The sequence below is a fragment of the Amblyomma mixtum genome, chromosome 9 (genome assembly GCF_055824585.1).
Source record: "Amblyomma mixtum isolate Tamu chromosome 9, ASM5582458v1, whole genome shotgun sequence".
Classification (NCBI taxonomy): Eukaryota; Metazoa; Arthropoda; class Arachnida; order Ixodida; family Ixodidae; genus Amblyomma; species Amblyomma mixtum.
The window spans coordinates 72519185-72541673 of record NC_143020.1 but is presented as its reverse complement, the minus strand read 5'-3'; the positions used below and the strand labels follow the sequence as shown (position 1 = coordinate 72541673).

At 46.4% G+C, this 22489-nt stretch overlaps 1 protein-coding gene across 1 annotated transcript; it reads right to left on the bottom strand.

Annotated features, from left to right (window-relative positions):
- Positions 1 to 15479: 15479 nt before the first annotated feature.
- On the bottom strand, positions 15480 to 21922 carry LOC149329686 (TNF receptor-associated factor 5-like). Its single transcript, XM_089559579.1, has 2 exons — positions 21259 to 21922; positions 15480 to 17433 (listed from the first exon to the last, which is right to left on the bottom strand). The coding sequence occupies exons 1-2, from the start codon at positions 21538 to 21540 to the stop codon at positions 16123 to 16125; spliced, it is 1593 nt and encodes a 530-aa protein (XP_089415705.1). The 5' UTR covers positions 21541 to 21922; the 3' UTR covers positions 15480 to 16122.
- Between the last annotated feature and the right edge of the window lie 567 nt (positions 21923 to 22489).

The following is a 22489-nucleotide window of genomic DNA, read 5'->3' as shown; positions in this document are numbered from 1 at the left end:
ACCTGCGCTGCTCTCTCTCCACGCACATCAGGTTGCAAAGTTTCTTCATCCTTTTCCTTCAAGTCTGCCTTGAATTGCTCAACGCCAGCTGAAATTTGCGACAATTCGTCTCGCGTTCTGTTCATTATATCCCTCAGTGTTTTTTCCACGGTTTTCAAAGAAGCGTTAACTGCATCACTGCATGTCGCAAAACATTCCTTGAGTTCAGCCTTAGACGATGCCATTTCTTCATGGGTCTGTGTTCTGAAAGACGTCAGTTCTTGACGCAGTGTCTCCTTGAGTGTCTTTATGCCATGAGAGATTTCATGTTCAGTGCTAGCAGCAATCTGGGACACTAAGTCGTCTCGAGTTCCGCTCAATTTATCGTTCAGCTTTTTTTCTACGTTTCTCATAGTTCTCAAACAAGTGTTCACTGTATCGCTGCATGTCCCAAAACATTGTTTGAGTTCAGCGTTCGACGACATCATTTCCTCGTGGTTCTGTCCTTTTAAAGACGTTAGTTCTTGAAGGAGTATCTCCTTTAGTGTGTTCATGTCATGGGAGATTTCGCTTAATCTGTCCCCATGTGTGCTGATATCGACAGCCATCGGCCTCAGATACGCTGTGATTTCTCCCGCCTGCCTTTCGAAGGCTCCTCTGAAAGAACTGAACGATGCTGCCTCCTCCGCGTAAGCCGGTGGAACTTCGCTTTTGGTTCCCACGGATGTTGAAGTGTTGCAAGAGGCCGACCGGAGATGCGCGCACACATCTCTGCAAAGGACGGTGGCCAAGCATTTGGGACAATGGACGGAGTGGTGTTCGCATTCCAGCTGGAATGCCGGACGATCCCCGAAGCAGCTGTCCCATACTGGCAACCAGTATCTTCATTCCAACACTTGACCTGCAACGATATGAAATAAGTCACTTGAAGGGAAGGTGAAGCTGGGTATAGCGAATAGGAAAAGTGGTTTCCATATTATGCGCACTTTGGCGGGCGTGAGAAATAATACGGTAAACGCAACAGATATCTTGAAAAAAGAATCAAGTTTTCTATTTGCACGGTATACAGAACATGTATCGTTTGCGATGTTCACTGTGTTCTAACAAAATCATAAATAAGAGTATTGCAGTGTGAAGAACAGATGAAATTCTGTGCCTAACCATTCGTCGAACATCTTGATAAGGATGCAGATCTTATTGTGAACGGACACACCATGTTCGAGGATGGTGTGTAAGTTTCCACCGAGCAGCCTTGCAAGAGGTGGAAAGCCACACTATTTTGTTCGTTGAAATAATTACCAGTCGCTGGGGCAGCGTATGATGTAGCGTTAGCTGTTGTTTCATTTTGTTTTGCACGAACCATTCAGATGGCAACGTATTCAACATAAGAAAAGTAGTTTCACGCCACTTCGGATGCCCTGCGTCAAGTGGTTCGGTTTTAAGAAACTTCTCAAGATCCAGGAACAGGGGCGTAGCCAGAATGCGGGGCGGGGTGGCTTATGGGGCTTTAGCCTCTCCCCCTAAATTTTTTCGAACTGTCACGCACCGCTGACCAAAACAACCACCGGTGCCAGAAGACATTCGGCATTTTGTCACCTACAATGTCTTTTTCAGACTAGAAAAGACATTTTGACGCGAACATTGCTCACTCGGGTTGGATTTCGTAGCAACGCCCATGCACCTGGAGTCACGGAACGCAAGCATCAGTTAGCATAATGATCAAAATTACCATGCGAACACGAAAATTTTGAGGACATCAATAACCGATCTTCATTTACCTTGCCTATTGAAAGCCCTGCCCACGAGGCGTTTCGCAACATATACACTCGGATATTGGTTATTTCAACTAGCGGCATCATTCGTGGTTTTCGTTGGTCCTTCTCTTTACTTTTTAGCTAACTGCTTTTACTTTTTCTTTGAACCAAAGGAATACACTCCTGTAATTATGGGTGCAGAATAATACCCTTCTGTTATTATCAGTGCAGAATAAATGTCGCCGTGCAGGTAGTTAAAGTATACGTAGTACTTTCGTATTGATTCCTGCATTGTTACTATATTATTCTAACCATATGGTGCCATCGCGACCGCAGCATGGCGCACGTACAGATCGCGACTTCAGCTATCATAGTTCTGTTCTTGCGTAGATCGTCTGTCTGTCCGTGTGTAAAGTTCACTACCTGTGATTGCGCAAGATGTTTATTTGCCTTGTTTGACGCATTATATAGAGTGACTTTTGCTTAGATACGTAGAGTTAATGGAGACGTACGTGTATTTAAATGTCCTGTTGCGAGGTTTTGTGTATACATACAGTGACTTTGTTTCCATTGTCACTTTTTTGTCGATAATCGAGTTTTATCTTCGCATATCTAATACTCCATTTTGTCTTCCGAATTTCAAGCGCATATTTTTCACAACTTTTTGTTTATACATGTCCTCGTTGTTGCGACTAAAATTTCGCTTCAATTACTGGCAATATATGACCGCGCTGTAGCTGCTGCTTCGCAGTACACTTGAACGAAGGAGAGCGCCGTTGAGATTTTTTCCTGGCCGCTCCATATGTACAAAATGTAAAGTTCTTGAACGACAAAGGTTCATTAAAATATTTGTCCTCTACTTGCTCATTTCATGGCCTTTATGTTTCATGGCCCCTATGGTATGCATTGCTTTGCTGGTTTCCGACTGATATAGTTCTAGAGTTCGTGTGATAGTTTCTTTACTTATTAAATACGCAGAAGCATGTAAGCATTGGCATCAGTTATTTATTTAATCATTTCTTTATTCATACAAAATACCTACAGCGCCCCCGCTGGGGCATTGTTGTAAGAGGAAACATCAAAAAAGCAACAGATAAAGTACAGTAATTGAGGCAAATGACTGATGCAATATAATGAGAAAACCTAGTTATGTCTGCCATGGCTATTAAGACATACGAATACATTCTTTTATTGTAAAAAAATGCATATTTTGCTTGTCGAGACACTGCGAGTGTTATCTAATATACAATGGCATTGTCAATACGGCGATGCAGTTATTATTATTGCGTTTTATCCCTCCAAAAATACTATGAGGAGGCCGCCCTGCAACACGTGCACCCCCCCCCCCGCCCCCCCCGAACAAAATTTCTGGCTACGCCACTGTCCAGGAAATCATGCTTTTGCAGACCAAAGGTCGTCAGTACGGATCCCTTTAATATGCCAAGGAAGCTTTGATTAGACGTGTAATTTTATGCTTCATAACCCTCTGAATCGTTTGATACCACTTCGATTAATCTACGTCAAATAGGTAGTTCACAATCTTTGTACCAATGGTACCACTCAGTGTCTAATTTGGCTGTTTGCACACTGGGCTATTTGCAGGGAAACGACAGTATAGTAGTATATACGCTCTTCTGTGCGGCACTTGGGTTCAGCGTATAAGTATAGCTCGCCGCTATGCAACCATTTGGGTCAAATGTTATGGCACGACCCTGGAACCTGGTAATGAACCATCTGTTAACTGGTGGATACCACCCATGGTTACGTATTATGGCGCCATGTTGATCACGTGATATGCAATTTTTGTTTGTGCAAACGGTAACCATCGTGGCTGCCATGTTTAGACAATGGCGTTGTGTTGCATACTCACACGACCTTGAGTAGTGCGAGTAGCAGAGCTAGCGCTATAAAAACAAAGGCCTGCCCCCTATAACGGTGGCGACGCTTCAGCACAGCATTCTAGGGTGCATCGAGGAGCTCCATGACAGCGCCATGGCGGCGCTAAGCACCCACGCTAGAACGGCACGCGAACTTGGAATCTAAGATAGGCTTTCAGTACAAGAACAAGATACGCGGTGTTCTACACCGCGGGAAGGTATAGAAACGGCGAGATGTCGGCTTCGTGCGACTTGAACTGAATTCTTTCCGTCGTCCATTTATTATCGTGCTAACCAAGGAAGCACTGAAGCAACCAGCTGTGCGAGATAAGTGAGGAACGCATACGCCTACCTGAGTGCGATGCAACATGAACTTCAGCAACTATCGTTGTCTGTCGCTGGAAAGCAAAATCTCTAAAAAAGAGGATGTTTCTCTGATTGTTCATTGTAGTGTTTATTGCCCGAGTTTAAATATTCTATGAAGTAAGATTTGGATTCGACAGATTAAGAAATCACGCCCTTCTTGAAGCCTACTGGCAGCATCTATCAGGCCAACGTTCTGGCCCGGCCTTGGATGAAGCTAGAATGCTGTGTTTCAATGATTATCGAAATACCCGCTCTTTACGATGAAACTTTCACGGCCTCCAGGTTTCCTTCGGGGCTAACCGATGCACCGCGCATAACGTCTCCACCTGTTGATAGCTGTGGAGAATGAGGAGATTTTTCCTCTCTCCACACTAGCTCTTTTAAGAAACAGAATATCTCGCACAGCGTCTCAACACTGAGCAGCAGTGATCACAGCAAAAGCGTGTATAATGTTTGCTTAGAGAAACATGTAAAATACTACAAAAGTTGCATACAGGGAGTAGTCAATGACGTCACAGAGGCCGCCATTTTGCTGTCTGGGGAGCACACCGAATGGCGCGTCCAATGGGATTATCACCCCCTGTTCCGGCCTGCACGGCTAAAGCTACGCGCTGGGGATCAAAATGGCGCCTATGACGTCACGTGAATGTGCAGGAGTTCGTGTTTTCATGGTGGTGCCGGCGCTCTCGTTATTTCATGGATACAATTCGTATCCGACGTTACATTACGCTGGAAAAGCGGATCCACATCAAGAGGATTACTAAACGGAGCCCCTTCTTAGCATACCACTTTTATACGGTCCTCCGATGGATGTAAAATGCGTACACATGCGGGAAACACCCTGCGCTGAAACAGAAGCGCACAAGCGATAAGAAACAAAAAAAGGAAGCCCAAGCAACTCTATTCCTTTACATTCTCGCTTACCTCCCTTCTCAGCAGATCGTCAGTGAAGTCCATAAGGATGACGTCATGCTCCTCGTAGGCTTTCCGGTCGAGCGGGCACTCCTGTGAGCCGTCCTGGACGCATTGTTGGTAGCAACACTCGCACAGTCCGTGCATGCAGGGCAAGAACGCGGTCTTCTTTCGCACCAGACCGCAGGCGCTGCACACTCGATTCGCTGGAAGAGGCTTGAGGAAAGTCAGGGGCCTCCAGTCGAGCTCTGCGGTGAATCCCACCAGCGTGTACTGTTGGCTTGAGGGAGGCATCGTTCACCACGTATGCGTCCGCCACGCCGGTCGCATCAGGAACTGCTCTTTCCGCCCCTTCAGAGCGCGCTCTTATCTTCTTCGTGGCGGTCGTCAAGGCGACAATCGCGACTGCTTGAGTTACCTCCCATCGCGAGTGTAGCGTTCAACCGAGATGTGGAAATACACTGCCGTTGGCTTGTGACGAAACGACTGATTGGAAGCTTTCACAGAAGCTCGTAATTCAGGAACTATGCAGTACAAGGGGCACAGCGTGCTCCCAGGCGAATAGGGAAGGGGCAGCCGGTAGTTCTGTTCCACTTCAAGAAAAATATCACAGGTTTGGCTGATGTTTATGACTTCTTCCCGCAGTCGCTGTTTTCAGACACATAGGTATACGCTCTCGTACACTTGACTGCCACTTAAGCACACGCTAGCTTTTGTTGGTCAATTAATCCAGCTTCTTTCTAACGAGTATATGACGGTCAACGGTTGTACAGCGGTAATTGTGTCTGTTTGTAATTAATTGTAAATGTAGACCGACATAAGGCGCACGGAGGGAACGGGGTATGTTCAAACATGGGCAATGGAAAAATGCACAGGTAGAGCTTAGGCGAAATCTTCTCAGACTGTTCACTGTTTCGAAGAAGTGGATGATATACAACGCTCTATCCATAAGAGCTGTGATAGTTCTCGCAAACTCACTGTACAAATGTGAACACTGCCGTCTGATCCTTTAAAGGGAGACCGGCATAAATATTGTAGAAACACAATACTTTAGTAATGAGGCACTTCCTACCCGCGCTCACCAAAAGCTGCTTACCATTACGGCTTCGTTGCCAGCCATTTTTTCTGCCCCGAGTGACTCAATGTATTAAGGAGGAGCTCTTTGGAACTGGATCTCTGGTTTCGGTCGTGGCATCGTCACAGATTTGCACAATACACAGCACAAGCCCAGTGCAAGCACAAAAAAGAAAGCAATGAGAGGGTGCACCGAAATTTCGCCGGCCGGTTTGTGAAGCTGGTCGCTTTAATTCAGGGTATCGCAAGCAGGAAGATTACAAATCTCTGATTGACTGAGCAGCGCTTGCTGGTGTCACACCCTCGCTTCCGCTCTCCACGTATCCTGTTTACCTTCTCACCGCCACATTCGAAACGTGTGAGGTTGTATCTTAAATATATTAGACGTTAAAGATAAATACTAGCAGTGCACATCAGCATACATGATGTGTGATAAAACTGCGTGCCGGGGCTCTGAGCATAAAGAAAAGCTTCACAAAGCTTCGTGCCGACATGAATTAAGGACGTGGTGTAAAAATGAAAAGGTCCTGAAACACATTCTGAGCAGACTGGATTAGCACCGTTCCCACTACGAGTTGCTGACCAGTGTGGCCTCGGCCTGGTTCCAGCTAGTCCTCCTGATTGTCGTTACCTGCGTGCTACTACACAACACTACGAACGACGAGACAAAGAAACAGACAGGTAGTACAAACGAGATGCGAACTCACAACTGGTGAATACATATGTAACACCAGCTTTTTTGTACAATTTTTAGTGCATGATGTGTCGGTTATTTGGTAGTTGTAGTTTGTTCTATCCGTTCTTAAAGGGTCTCAAAAAGGGGCTCTCAAAAAAGTTGTGGTACGTCTGGGATGATAAAGGACGCTCCTTCACACATATCCTTTCACAAGAAATTATTTTAAACGCGTCTTGTGAAAGATTAGACATCTGCAGTCAAAATTTCAACTCCCCTGCTTTCGCGCCTTTCCCTCTCCTCTCAAGTTTCGCACACAAAAACGTCGGCGCTCCTCCGTCGGCCCCGCCCAGTCGACCCTTCCCCTACCACTGCTGGCTGCCGGCGCGCGCGGAGTGGCCGCGGGCGTAGTAGCTGCGTTAGCCACCATAGCTGCGTGACGACTTGGGATGAGTTGGAGCCGTGAACCATTGATAACCCCCGGATGCTGACGTCACTTGGACGGCGTGATGTCGTATGGCAGGTTTCGTGCGAAAGCCCGGCACGCGCGTCGCCGCGAGGTGCGGCAGCGGGAATTTTTAAAAATGTAAATTTGACGCTCGCTTTCGAGCTCTCGTACGCGGTATCAACTCTCCGTGACCTGTACTCTACATAATGCAAGCATTTTAAAGACAATCTCGAAAACCCATTTATGTGGCCCTTTAATTATTTCTATCTCTCTTTCTGTTATACCCATGCAAGCCTCCTCTCAGATATCTCTCTCTATTGTTTCATATGCATGTCCTATTATGGCAGTCTCGCCAAACAACCGACGACACTTGTGGCGACCACAACGCGAGGCCAGGTTCTCTGTCTGCGTACTCAGCCCACAGTTCGTGGAATGTTCGCTTATTCTTTTATTAATGCGTCTTCCTGATTTACCGTTTTCATGCTGGCCGCACCAGATTTGAATTTCATAAATTATGCGTGTATCGCAGCCTACGTATGTACCTGTTTTGTAGGCTATCTCATATTTCGGCTTTTTTTTTGTTGATTTCTGCCGATATTCAGTAACAGAATCTTCCTTCGTTCTCAGAAACAAAGAGTAGTGGGGAACAATGAGCGAAACCTGGACAGGTTAAGCGAAGTAAAACGAATACATAAAGTGTAATTAATTAGCGGCATCTGTTGCGGACTTGCCCAGCGACGGCCCCTATTAGAAAACGGCTCCTCGGGGAGGTGGGTCTGCGGTGCAACCGCGAAGGAGACCATGTGAAGTGGACTTTGAACAATCTGTTCACCAGCAGCCTATGCGACTACCTCGCCGAAACTGGTCTCCACCCCTTCCTTTCACTTTCTATATCCTACATCCAACTCACCCTCTCTCAACTTATGCCTCATCGCAGACTTTTCGACATAAAACAGCCATTACACAAAGTGGAATTGCATAAATGCTGCGTGACCTGAAATGCGATGATTATCGCGCACAGAAAGGTGCTGCAGCAAGGTGCTGAAACATTTCTGCACGGATTCAAATCGCCAGCGGGCGCCCTGGCTCGTATTTCCCAAACTGCAGGATCCTGAACACTCTGTCGGCCGGCTTCATCCCCCTGCTGTCACACCTCGGGGTCTTGGCGTTTGAGACGCTGACCTCTGCTGGCCGCTCTTCCCAAGAAAGCCTGGACGAACGCATGCGTGGACACGCCACCTCGGTTCCGTCCACGGCATTCCGGCAAAGCGACTAATCTTCCATGTGGCTGCTGGTGTATATATGTCGTCACTGCGGCGGTTGTTACTGCGCAGGCGCCCATGATAGCGCGAAAAATTCCAGGTTTCCACTTAAGTCTGCATATTTGCGGTAATGCGAACGCATTTCCCTTCCTGCTGCCGGTTATTTCGCTGCGTGCTCGTTTCTAATCGCGCCTTTGCCGTTTATTTCGTTCCCTCTAACTTCGGTTCTAATACATCCGAAGACGTAGGTCCCGTTGCTAGAGCGCCCAGTAAGCACACCAAAGTATTAATGAATTAAACTGATTAATGAAATAACTAAATATTTGAGTAATTCTTTAATAATATCAAATTTCCGGCAAATGTTTGAAGTAATTTTTATTGAACTAGTTAATCAATCCAGCGAAATAATTAATTCTCAAATTAATAATATTTGGGAATGTTTGAATGTATTTAATTTAGTTCACTTCAGCACTTAATTCAGCACTTAAGTTCACTTAATTTAATCACTTCAGCAATCAACTCATTCTTCAATTCGGTTAATCTGCAGATTACATTATGAAGTAATTGGCTAATGCAAATAATTAATCTATTTATTTATTAGCTATTTGCACATTGATTGTCATTTTGGGTGACATACTTATGAAGACATGCTAATGACGTAATTATTCAATCAACTATTCTGTTAATTATCCCTATAATGGATGAGTGACAGTTCATGGGGACACGCTGTGAGGTCATGCTCTGCCGACAGGTCCTGTACACGCCACTTCTGAGACAAGAAATGCTTGGTCAATGAATTGTTTTTAGCAGACCAGTTACAAGGCGTTCGGCGGTGTCCACTTTCACCATCTGCGTCTGACCAGATGAAAACAAAGCTGTTTCTCGAGGACTTCTTTCGATCCCGCACAGCACGTGATGATGACGAGGTTAGCGCCACACACGGGCTCTCTGAACGAGGGGAGGGGGAAGAGGGGGGCTCATGACCACAATCCGCTTTGGTTTGAAAAAGCGCTCCCCCCCCCCCCCCCCCCTAGCCACCTCCTCCCGTATAAGTAATGTCCTTCGTGAGAAGACCAACACTGCGCCCTCCTTTTACGCGGTGAAGGAAACACCTCAAGTGCTGTGCTGGTTATCCAAGTAGTCTCGAGGCAAACTGTCAGCTGAGCCAGCGTCAGGGGCGGTGTAAAGGGCCGGATAAAAGCGATAAAATCTTAAAAGCTGTAAAAGTTTTAACAAGGAACGATGCCTGTGGGAAGAGTGACATGAGTAATTGCAAACAATAAGATGCAGGTGAAGGATGGATAAGGGGCATGAGGTTGGGTAAAAAAAGAAACGTGGCTATAGCACTTCATGTAAAAGGGTTAAAAATTTAAGTGTTCTGCGAGAGATAGGATCACTTTTTTAATACCCCTGTCACACGGGCATTTCGAAGGCCCTCGAACCGATAGTCTATCGACTCGAAGGCGATCGAGCGCTGCTACACGGCCAGTTTCAATGGCCATCGACTCAATAGTCTATCGAGTCGACAGAGCAGCCCGGAACTCTATCGAGATTTCGAGGGCCTTCGAGCGTTGCCCAAGGTTGCTAGCATTGCTTCGAACGACAACAAACATGGCGGCGCCCTTCAAAGCCGGACCCCTCGCTTCGGACTGAATTCTCGTTGTTGCTGCCTTTTTCTGTCCGTTCACTGGTCAAAAATGGGGCACCGGTCTTTCACTTTGTCTCATCTTGCCTACAAGAAAACGTAGAAGTGATAAATTTGCTTTATTTTTTATTTAGAGTGACGATTCTGCCGCTGCTAGGCCTAAGAGAGTCGGTTTGTTGACAGTAATGGTTCCCGTTTTGACAACCAGATGGCGCCACTAGAGGCTGAGTTTATTTTTGCGTCTCTGCAAGCATATGCTGAACTAAATGTGGGAATGCGCCTGCGTTTAGCGTACGTAAGCGTGCATAGGCAACGGGCAGTCGTCAGGAGCCGCCACGATCGCTGAACAACCAGCGCCATCTAGCGGGCAGGCGGGGAACATATCGCAGGATTGCTCCGCCGTAGCAGACGGCATGGCAGCCTTGCGCGAGGCTGGTAGAATGGCGGTGGAAAGCGTGCCGATAGTTATATCGGCGGCATTTCGCGATTTGGACGATTTGACGTTTTATTTCACCACTATGCCTCTCCCTCGCCAGACAGGATTCTGTCGAACCCTTGATTAAAAATCCCCTGTTGCCCTTGGTTTCTGTGGCTGTTGGCTTCTTTCATATTTATAACGAGCACCTCACTCCCCTTCCCTTGTTTGCTTAATTGCTTAGCGAGGGCCTCGGTTCTGGCAGCCTTGACACCATAGGAAGCATAAGAGGGTTCTCACGCAGCTTCCACCCTCTCCGTTCGATGACGTTCAACGTCACACCTGCGGTAACTCAGGGCGTTCTACGTCCGCCGCTTATGAACGTGGGTGGCGCTGATGAACACTCTCAAGGTTAGGTTACTTGTAAAACATAAATACCCCTGAAAGCAGAAGATTTGACAGCCGTCGGCGTAGCTCAGAGGTAGAGCACCGGACGCGTAATTCGGAGGTCGTGGGTTCGGATCCCACCGGCAGCAGTGGTTGTTTTTTCTTCTGCTTTTCTAATCAATTAGCTTTAAGCGATAACATGTTCAGTAATATCTAAATTGATCAACACCACAAAATAAAAAATAAATTAAAAATCCCCTGTGCCCCTTGGTTTCTGTGGCTGTTGGCTTCTTTCATATTTATAACGAGCCTCTCATTCCCCTTCCCTTGTTTGCTTAATTGCTTAGCGAGGGCCTCGGTTCTGGCAGCCTTGACACCATAGGAAGCATAAGAGGGTTCTCACGCAGCTTCCACCCTCTCCGTTCGATGACTTTCTACGTCACACCTGCGGTAACTCAGGACGTTCTACGTCCGCCGCTTATGAACGTGGGTGGCGCTGATGAACACTCTCAAGGTTAGGTTACTTGTAAAACATAAATACCCCTGAAAGCAGAAGATTTGACAGCCGTCGCCGTAGCTCAGAGGTAGAGCACCGGACGCGTAATTCGGAGGTCATGGGTTCGGATCCCACCGGCGGCCGTGGTTGTTTTCTCTTCTGCTTTTCTAATCAATTACCTTTAAGCGATAACATGTTCAGTAATATCTAAATTGATCAACACCACAAAATAAAAAATAAATTAAAAATCCCCTGTGCCCCTTGGTTTCTGTGGCTGTTGACTTCTTTCATATTTATAACGAGCCCCTCATTCCCCTTCCCCTGTTTGCTAAAGAACTTAGGTTATGAGTTGCGCCTTAGTGAAAGGCTGCAGAAATTTCCACCACCTGGAGTACATTAACGTGCACTGACATCGCACACTACTCAGGCCTCTAGAATTCCGCCTCCATCGCAATTCAACCGCCGCGACCGTGATCGAACCCGCGTTTTTCGGGTCAGCAGCCGAGCACCATAACCGCTGAGCCACTGCGGCGGCTCGTAGGCTTAACCAACGTATCGCAGGTATACATATCTGTAAATCTTGGACGAGAAGCCATTTAATGTCGCGAGTTTTCCGCGGGGACATAGAACCGTCATACAGAGAAACAGGACGGGACTAAAGACTGACCTCAGCCTTAGCTTTCTCTAATGTCTTAACTAGTTGGCCTGCTTTGAAAGGAGCTAATAGCCGCGATGAAATTTTTGTTAATTGCTTATGCATTACGAAGGGGCTCAGAAAAGGAAATGATTGTGCGGATGATCCGCGGTATCCAACATAGGAACGGGGAATGATTAATGTATGTATGAGACCTACTGATTGCTGTTGAGCCACTAAGGCGTGAAGGTCAGGTAGGCCGCAGCCTGTGACCGAGATCGAAGCCTGCCTGTATAGTGCGGTCTCTGGGAATAGGGGAAAGTTGTAAGGTACTGCCTGCGTATCGCTGCACCCGTCATCAGACACTTTTAGCATACCGTGTACCGTCACACCGTTATCGGAGTACCGTGAGCCCGTGTGTAGCCAGTGCGCATGCGCAAATCGCATTCACAGCATAAGATGGCGCCAGTTAGACCGCACATGCGCGCGCACCTGCACCATAGGGTCCAATCAACGCGTGGCAACTGGCGGTCGGCATGCTCCTGGTACTCCGGTAACGGTGACGGTATTTCGGTACACAGTATGTTAAAGATGTCTACTCATGCCGGGTGACACGAGAGGGGCCGTAAGCACGAAGCAAACATTAAGGAAAGCGACGGCGGAAGCTCATGGCTAGCGTGGCAACTTAAAAAGATTCGAAACTTAAGCCGAAGTCTTTCTGTATCTTACAATACCGCTGCGTGCCTTCTCAGATTATTCCGTCAACCCTGTGGGGGAAGCACACATGCCGAGCTGTAAGTCGTTCACTGTATACTGAACGACAACAGCCTGCTGTACTCGTTCACCATAATACTATAAGGTTGCGCCAATATAAATTGAGCCCACTTACTGGTGGCAGCACAGTCGTGAGGCGCTTACACTCTTTCCTGTAGCGATCACTCGATACCATAGCGCGGAAGAAACCTAAATGCCATAGTGGCAGGTTAGGTTGATGTTGTGATATCTTTAACGACACTCCACTTATTTATTGTATTGTATACGTAATTTAGCAACTAGTTTGGGCTATCTTGGTTTCGTGGTGGACGGGAAATTTGTATGGGAAGCATAAATTACGTGCCACAACATGTCTTTTGTTTGTATTGTTCCTTTTACTTAACAATGCGTGTTATTTTAACTGCAGCTAACAGACGGCGCAGTGGCTCATGGCATTAGCAGGAACGAAGTCCGTGTCGGCACAGAAGGTGGCGACCAGATCCTTGTTACTGCATATCGCCGAAGGTGACGAAGGCGAGGAAGTTTTGCTTGAGCTTCATCGCCTTCGGAAAATTACTCGCTCTCATACCAGAGAAGTAAGGGGGAACGAAGTTGTTCTTGTACCAGTGATACTCAGAGGTAAAGAATAAACCACCAAAAACGTCGTGCATAGGAACAGTTGCTGGGTTTCCTGGAAATAAAGAAAAACTGACCTCAAAAAATCCATTGAACGATGAATGATCTGTGCATAGTAGTCAGAGGATGGAGATAGTAGTTTCGACCGCGGCGGGTCACTCCACCGATGACATGGCGAAGTCAATTTCTAAAGCGAGGAAAAAAAAAAGAACGGGGACCCTTCGCGGTCGAACATCGTCATGAATTGGGAAATAGTGTGCAATCAAAGGAAGGTACGCGACACGAAGTAGAGACTCTCATTCTGTGCCGGCAGGACACCTATCCAGACCAGCATGCGACATGGGGAGTCCGCAGCTTAATCGGTTGCGATGCCTGCGTGTGGGACATGTGCCACATGGGTGCTCCTTTAGAAAAAGCTACTGCGGTGAAGCCTACCTTCGTGGGCTCGGTTAAACAAGGCCGTTTTTAATGCGTAGGCATTGTATGGCTATGTAGGCGGTTTCAGTGTGAACGGAAGCACTAGATGGTATATCAGAAAAACAATGGTATTGTCGGATAGGGCATCGAAAGAGGATGTGCAAGTGACAAATTGGTTACGGTGAGTAAATTAGATAATTAATTAGAGCCAAAAATCTCCAAAAAGTGGGCAGGCCCGGCCATAAGTGGTGATAAATTTCAAAACGCCGGAAGTTTGGGACTACGCGACCGGAAGAGTGGGCGAAGCCAACGCGTGGCGCCAAATTTAAAAACGAAGCGTGGCGCGAAGTTTGAAAACTCAGATGGGCAAATGATGCAACTTGATTAAGTAAGGCAATTAATTGTGGCATCGATAAGGTATCGAGAAGGTACCGATAGGTGATCGAAAAGTAATCGATAACTGATCGATAAGGAATCGACTTCCAGTTTGAGGATCTAGACTTCCTGTCACGAGTCTCAGCTGACGTGAAAAGTGTGGAAGTCTTAAGTCCGCGTCTTGATGTGACGTCTTAAGGTGTGACGTTATAAGGTGCCAGGTCATAAAGTGTGGCGGCATGCTTATGAATTTCTCCAATGCGGGTGCCGTACTGATCTCTAACGTTTGTTTGGGATGAGAGCATTAATGCTGTATGGGCACGAAATGTTCGAAGATACAGCGTATATAAAGGTTCAAATGAGCCTGCTGTACTTTTGGCAGAGTTTTTCTGATCCTGACTCAATAAACGCTTCTTGTGAACTAAAAAAACGTCTTTCTAGTTTTGATCATGCCGCAGCTTCGAAGTGTTTCAATTAGGGTGCCAAAACTACCCCTGGTTGTATTAAATTACTTAACGTGAAAAAAATCACCTGTGCTATTAACCGAGAGGACAACAAAACGTTCAGACTTTCAATATAGCTTCAATAACACCCTACTTGCTGCAGTCCATGGATATAAACATCTTGGTGTGATGCTGACAAAAGACATCAGGTGGGACACTCACATAAATACATCACAACTAATGGCCTAAAAGGACTATTATTACTTAAAGATGCCTTGGACAAGCGCCGCCTGATGCAAGATTAGTAACCTAGAACACGTCCATCACATGCACCCTAGAGTACGCTAGCATAACTTGATTTCCGTTTACTAAAGAACACATAAACAAACCCGAGCGGGTGCAAAGGAAGGCCGTGATTATTACCATTAATAAATACAAATTAACAGATTCTCCTCCAAACCAGATTCATATTGATCGAAATAGCGTGATCGGAATAGCGTAGATCCATCAATTCTGAACAGTCCATCAACTGATAGCTTTGGGTCATGGCTTCTCAATAATTAATTATAAATATCGTTAAAAGAAACCATGTCATTCCTTTTATTTCTTTGCAGTTTTGTCTGTGATGGAGTACTTTCTTTTTAAAAAAATGTGTAGATAACACGAGTATCGGTATTTGTAAACCCATTCTTGCTTTTCACGCTGTATTACCATGTTATCCAAACCGCTACAAGTGGCTGTTATCGCTAACATGTTGCCAAACCTGGCTCATTCCATTGCGTTACATGTACTCGACAATCTTATATGCGCCCTTCCTGGAATAATTCTGGATTGGGTTGGCAGCACCTTTCAATAAATACATAATACTTACCAAGATTATTAAAGTCCCAAACATTGTGCCTTAGTGCATATGAAGATTGGACTCGGGCTTAATTGGCGATCAAGGACGGCTTTTATTTTTCGCTTAAAAACGATACAATCATAAATGGACCCAATAAGCTGTTACTGTTGTGTTAGGAATAGTTTCAAGAAACACGCAGCATTCGCAGTGAAAAGAAAAGTGATATTTATTTATTTAGTTATTTACGCTTTATATGTCACGTTAGGGGACATCTGAGGGTCAGATATAAAACAAAATGAGAAGATATTTTTGTGCAGCGTCTCCAATCAGAGCTGTTGCGAAAGGAGCCTTCATTCCAGTGTTTTCGGTTTGTTTGGTTTATGGGGTTTAACGTCCCAAAGCGACTAAGGCTATGAAAGACGCCGTAGTGAAGGGCTCCGGAAATTTCCACCACCTGGGGTTCTTTAACGTGCACTGACATCGCACAGTACGCGGGCCTCGAATTTCTGCTCGAAATAAATTCAGCCGCCGCGGTCGGGATCGAACCCGCGTCTTTCGGGCCAGCAGCCGAGCACCATAGCCACTGAGCCACCGCGGCGGCTCCAGTGTTTTCAGAGGGATGTTTTCCTAATGTAAAGTTAGTCCCTCAAGAACTGAAGAAAGAAACAGAGCGTACAAGGGCGTTCACAGACACGAAGTTGCAACGGACGGCCCGTGTCCGCGCTCCAGCTTGGTTCAAGCCAGCAGTTCAAACTTTATCCGAAGCTGGTCTTTATCTATGTACCCGTCACGCATGAGATCTTGGAGTGCAATGCTCGGAAAAGCGTAACAAGCCTCGTTGCTTGATGCTTTTGGCTTTTGATTAGCTTTGTCATCTGGATCTTGTTCAACTTCCCCCACAATGTTTTCCCTTCCTCTCGGATGAATTACGCTCATCCTGACCTTGTGGTTGAAAGGCCACTGGACTTCGTCGTCCATGTCGCCCTTGTGCAGGGTGTACTTCAAGTGCAGCCAGTCAGATGTCCAGCTATGTAATATGCTGACCCCAGAAGACATGGAGTAGCCGCACAGGTACACCTTCTTGCTGTCATAGTCAGCCCTGCCTTTCTCCATCGCCTCGTGTTGAAGCGATTTCACTCCTTTTACAAGAAACTCGCAGTGCGACACCTCCGCTCCTCTCCCTCTACGCACATCAGGTTGCAAAGTTTCTTCATCTTTTTTCTTCAAGTCAGCCTTGAATTGTTCAATGCTAGCTGAAATTTGCGACACTTCGTGCCGTGTTCTGTTCATTATTTCGCCCAGTGTTTTTTCCACGGTTTTCAAAGAAGCATTAACTACATCCCTGCATGTGTCTAAACATTCTTTCAGTTCAGCCTTAGACGACGCCATTTCGTTGTGGGTCTGTTTTGTCAAAGGCGTCAGTTCACGACGCAGTGTCTCCTTGAGTGTGTTCATGCCATGAGAGATTTCATGTTCAGTGCTAGCTGCAATCTGGGACACTAAGTCGTCTCCAGTTACGCTCAATTTATCGTTCAGCTTTTTTTCTACGCTTTTCATAGTTCTCAAACAAGTGTTAACTGTATCGCTGCATGTCGCAAAACATTGTTTGAGTTCAGTTTTGGACGACATCATTTCCTCGTGGTTCTGTACTTGTAAAGACGTTAGTTCTTGACGCAGTGTCTCCTTGAGTGTGTTTATGCCATGAGAGATTTCGCTCAATCGGTCCCCATGCGTGCTGATATCGACAGCCATAGGCCTCAGATATGCTGTGATTTCACCCGCCTGCCTTTCGAAGGCTCCTCTGAAAGAAGTCAACGATGCTGCCTCCTCCGCGTGAGCCGGTGGAACTTCGCTTTCGGATGCCACGAATGTCGAAGTGTTGCAAGAGGCCGACCGGAGATGCGTGCACACGTCTCTGCAAAGAACGGTGGCCGAGCACTTGGGACAACGGATGGAGTGGTGTTCACATTCCAGCTGGAAATGCCGGACGATCCCTGAAGCAGCTGTCCCATACTGGCAGCCACTACCTTCATTCCAGCACTTCACCTGCAAGGATACAAAACCAGTTGGAGAGATAGTGAAGCTGGGTATAGCGAATTGGGAATGCGTTTCGATATTACGCGGTCTTTCACGGGCACGAGAAATGAAAAGGAAAACGCAACAGATGTTTTGAAAGAAGAAAAGTTTAGATTCGCACCGTATACAGAACATGTATCGTTTGCGATGTTCACTGTGTTCTAACAAAATCATAAATAAGAGTATTGCAGTGTGAAGAACAGATGAAATTATGTGCCTAACCATTCGTCGAACATCTTGATAACGATGGAGATCTTATTGTGAACGGACACACCATGTTCGAGGAAGGTGTGTAAGTTTCCACCGAGCAGGCTTGCAAGAGGTGGAAAGCCACACTATTTTGCTCGTTGAAATAATTACCAGTCGCTGGGGCAGCGTATGATGTAGCGTTAGCTGTTGTTTCATTTTGTTTTGCTCGAACCATTCAGATGGCAACGTATTCAACATAAGAAAAACACTTTGACGCCCCTTCGGATGCCCTGCGTCAAGTGGTTCGGTTGTAAGAAACTTCTCAAGATCCAGGAACAGGGACGTAAAAAGAATGCGGGGGGGGGGGGGGGGGGGGGGGCTCATGGTGCTTTAGCCTCCCCCCCTAAATTTTTTCGAACTTTCACGCACCGCTGACCAAAACAACCACCGGCGCCAGAAGTCATTCGGCATTTTGTCAGCTACAATGTCTTTTTCAGACTAGAAAAGACATTTTGACGCGAACATTGCTCACTCGGGTTGGATTTCGTAGCAACGCCCATGCACCTGGAGTCACGGAACGCAAGCATCAGTTAGCATAATGATCAAAATTACCATGCGAATACGAAAATTTTGAGGTCATCAATAACCGATCTTGATTTACCTGCCCACGCGGCGTTTCGCAACATACACACTCGGATATTGGTTGTTTCAACTTGCGGCATCATTCGTGGCTTTCCTTTGTCCTTCTCTTTACTTTTTAGCTAACTGCTTTTACTTTTTCTTTGAACCAAAGGAATACCCTCCTGTAATTATGGGTGCAGAATAATACCCTTCTGTTATTATCGGTGCAGAATAAATGTCGCCGTGCAGGTAGTTAAAATATACGTAGTACTTTCGTATTGATTCCTGTATTGTTACTATATTATTCTAACCATATGGTGCTGTCGCGACCGCAGCATGGCCCACGTACAGATCGCGACTTCAGCTATCATAGTTCTGTTCTTGCGTGGATCGTCTGTCTGTCCGTGTGTAAAGTTCACTACCTGTGATTGCGCAAGATGTTTATTTGCCTTCTTTGACGCATTCTATGAGTGACTTTTGCTTAGATACGTAGAGTTAATGGAGACATACGTGTATTTAAATGTCTTGTTGCGAGGTTCTGTGTATACATACAGTGACTTTGTTTCCATTGGCACTTTTTTGTCGTTAATCAAGTTGTATCTGCGCATATCTAATACTCCATTTTGTCTTCGAATTTCAAACGCATATTTTGCACAACTTTTTGTTTATACATGTGCTCGTTGTTGCGACTAAAATTTCGGTGCAATTACTCGCAATGTATGACCACGCTGTAGCTGCTGCTGCGCAGTACACTGGAACGAAGGACAGCGTCGTTGAGATTTTTTCCTGGCCGCTGCATATGTACAAAATGTAAAGTTCTTGAACGACAAAGATTCATTAAAATATTTGTCCTCTAGTTGCTGATTTCGTGGCCTTTATGTTTTATGCCCTCTATGGTATGCACTGCTTTGCTGGTTTACGACTGATATAGTTCTAGGCTTCGTGTGATAGTTTCTTTACTTATTAAATACGCAGAAGCATGGAAGCATTGGTATCAGTTATGTCCGCTACGGCTTTTAAGACATACGAATGCATTCTTTTTTTGTAAAAAAAATACATATTTTGCTTGTCTAGACAGTGCGAGCGTTGTCTAATATACAATGCCATTGGCAATATTTCAATCTAGTCATTATTATTGCGTTTTATCCCTCCGCAAATTCTATGAGGAGGCCGCCCTGCAACACGTGCCCCCCCGAACAAAATTTCTGGCTACGCCACTGTCCAGGAAGTTATGGTTTTGGAGACCAAAGGTCGTCAGTAGGGATCCCTTTAATATGCCAAGGAAGCTTTGATTAGACGTGTAATTTTATGCTTCATAACCCTCTGAATTGTTTCATACCACTTCGATTAATCTACGTCAAATAGGTAGTTCACAATCTTTGTACAAATGGTACCACTCAGTGTCCAATTTGGCTGTTTGCACACTGGGCTATTTGCAGGGAAACGACAGTATAGTAGTGTATACGCTCTTCTGTGCGGCACTTCGGTACAGCGCATAAGTATAGCTCGCTGCTATGCAACCATTTGGGTCACATGGTATGGCACGAGCCTGGAACCTGGTAATGAACCATCTGTTAAGTGGTACCACCCATGGTTACGTATTATGGCGCCATGTTGATCACTTGATAAGCAATTTTTGTTTGTGCAAACGGTAACCATCGTGGCTGCCGTGTTTAGACAATGGGGTTGTGTTGCATACTCACACGACCTTGAGTAGTGCGAGTAGCAGAGGTAGCGCTATAAAAACAAAGGCCTGCCCCCTGTAACGGTGGCGACGCTCCAGCACAGCATTCTAGGGTGCATCGAGGAGCTCCATGACAGCGCCATGGCGGCTCAAAGCACCCTCGCTAGAACGGCACGCGAACTTCGAATCTAAGATAGGCTTTTTCAGTACAAGAACAAGATACGCGGCGTTCTACACCGCGGGAAGGTAGAAACGGCGAGATGTCGGCTTCGTGCGGCTTAAACGCAAGGCTTATTCCGTCGTCCATTTATTATCGCGCCAACCAAGGAACCACTGAAGCAGCCAGCTGTGCGAGATAAGTGAGGAACGCAAACGCCTACCTGAGTGCGATGCAACATGAACCTCAGTAACTATCGTTGTCTCTCGCTGGAAAGCAAAATCGGTAAAAAAGAGGATGTTTCTCTGATTGTTCATTGTAGTGTTTATTGCCCGAGTTTAAATAGTCTATGAAGTAAGATTTCTATTCGACAGATTAAGAAATCACGCCCTTCTTGAAGCCCACTGGCAGCACCTATCAGGCCAACGTTCTAGGCCCGGCCTCGGCTAAAGCCAGAATGCTGTGTTTCAGTGATTATCGAAATAAACGCTATTTATGACGAAACTTTCACGGCCGCCAGGCTTCCTTCGGGCCTAACCGATGCACCACGCATAACATCTCCACCTGTTGATAGCACTGGAGGTTGAGGAGATATTTCCTCTCTCCATACTAGCTCTTTTAAGTAACAGAATATCTCGCAGAGCGTCTCAACAGTGAGCAGCAGGGATCATAGCTCAGCGTTTATAATGTGTGCTTAGAGAAACATGTAAAATACTACAAAAGTTGCATACAGGGAGCAGTCAATGAATTCACAGGGGCCGCCATTTTGCTTTCTGCGGAGCACACCTGCTGGCGCGGCTAGTGAGATTATCGCCCCCTGTTTCGGCCTGCACTGCTAAGGCTACGAGCTGGGGATCAAAATGGCGCTCATGACGTCACGTGAATATACAGGCGTTCGTGCTTTCATGGTGGTGCCGGCGCCCTCGTCATTTCATGGATACAATTCGTATCTGACGTTACAAGCCACATCAAGAGGATTACTAAACGGGGCGCTTTCTTAGCATACCACTTTTTTACGGTCCTCCGATGGATGTAAAATGCGTACACATGCGGGAAACATCCTGCGCTGAAACAGAGACGCACAAGCGATAAGAAACAAAAAAAGGAAGCCCAAGCAACTCTATTCCTTCACATTCTCGCTTACCTCCCTTCTCAGCAGATCGTCAGCGAAGTCCATAAGGATGACGTCATGCTCCTCGTAGGCTTTCCGGTCGAGCGGGCACTCCTGCGAGCGGTCCTGGACGCATTGTTGGTAGCAACACTCGCACAGTCCGTGCATGCAGGGCAAGAACGCGGTCTTCTTTCGCACCAGACCGCAGGCACTGCACACTCGATTCGCTGGAAGAGGCTTGAGGAAAGTCAGGGGCCTCCAGTCGAGCTCTGGGGTGAATCCCACCAGCGTGTACTGAGGGCTTGAGGGAGCCATCGTTCACCACGTATGCGTCCGCTACGCCGGTCGCATCAGGAACTGTTTTTTCCGCCCCTTCAGAACGCGGTATTATCTTCTTCGTGGCGGTCGTCAAGGCGACAATCGCGACTGCTTGAGTTTCCTCCCCTCCCGAGTGCAGCGTTCAACCGAGATACCACACGTGGAAATACACTGCCGTTCGCTTGTGACAGAACGACGCTAGGGTGGCTTAATAAACAGATTGGAAGCTGTCACAGAAGCTCGTAATTCAGGAACTATGTGGTACAACGGGCACAGCGTGTTCACAGGCGAATAGGGAAGGGGCAGCCGGTAGTTCTGTTGAACTTCAAGAAATATATCACGGGTTTGGCTGATGTTTATGACTTCTTCCCGCAGTCGCTGTTTTCGGACAAATAGGTATACGCTCTCTTACACACGATTGCCATTTCAGCACACGCTAGCTTTTGTTGGTCAATTAATACAGCTTCCTTCTAACGAGTACAAGGTGGTCAACGATAACTATATTTTCAGATGAGGGCGTCCTATACTTGTGCAGCGGTAATTGTGCCTGTAAATGTAGACCGACATAAGGGGCACGGAGGGAACGTGGCATATTCAAACATTGGCAACGGAAAATGCACGGAGTTTAGGCGAGATCTTCGCTGCCGGTTCACTGTTTCGCAGAACTGTATAATATAGCGTACATCGCTCTATCCATAGAAGCAGTGATAGCTCTCGCAAACTCACTGTACAAATGGGAATACTGCCCACTGAAGGGTGCTTTAAAGGGAGCATGGTATAAATACTGTAAAAACACAATACTTTAGTAATGTAGCAATTCCTACCCGGGCTCACGAAAAAGTGGTTACCATTTCGGCTTCGTTGCCGGCCATTTTCCTTGCCGCCAGTGACCCACTGTAATAAGGAGGAGCTCTTTGGAACTGGGTCTCTGGTTTTGGTCGTGGCC

Bases quoted from the DNA above. Each gene is read 5' to 3' on its own strand.
- LOC149329686 (XM_089559579.1), bottom strand. From the start codon at position 21,540: ATGGCTCCCTCAAGCCCTCAGTACACGCTGGTGGGATTCACCCCAGAG. The intron at 17,434-21,258 runs GTAAGCGAGAAT...GTATCCTTGCAG, and splicing joins ACGATCTGCTGAGAAGGGAG to GTGAAGTGCTGGAATGAAGG.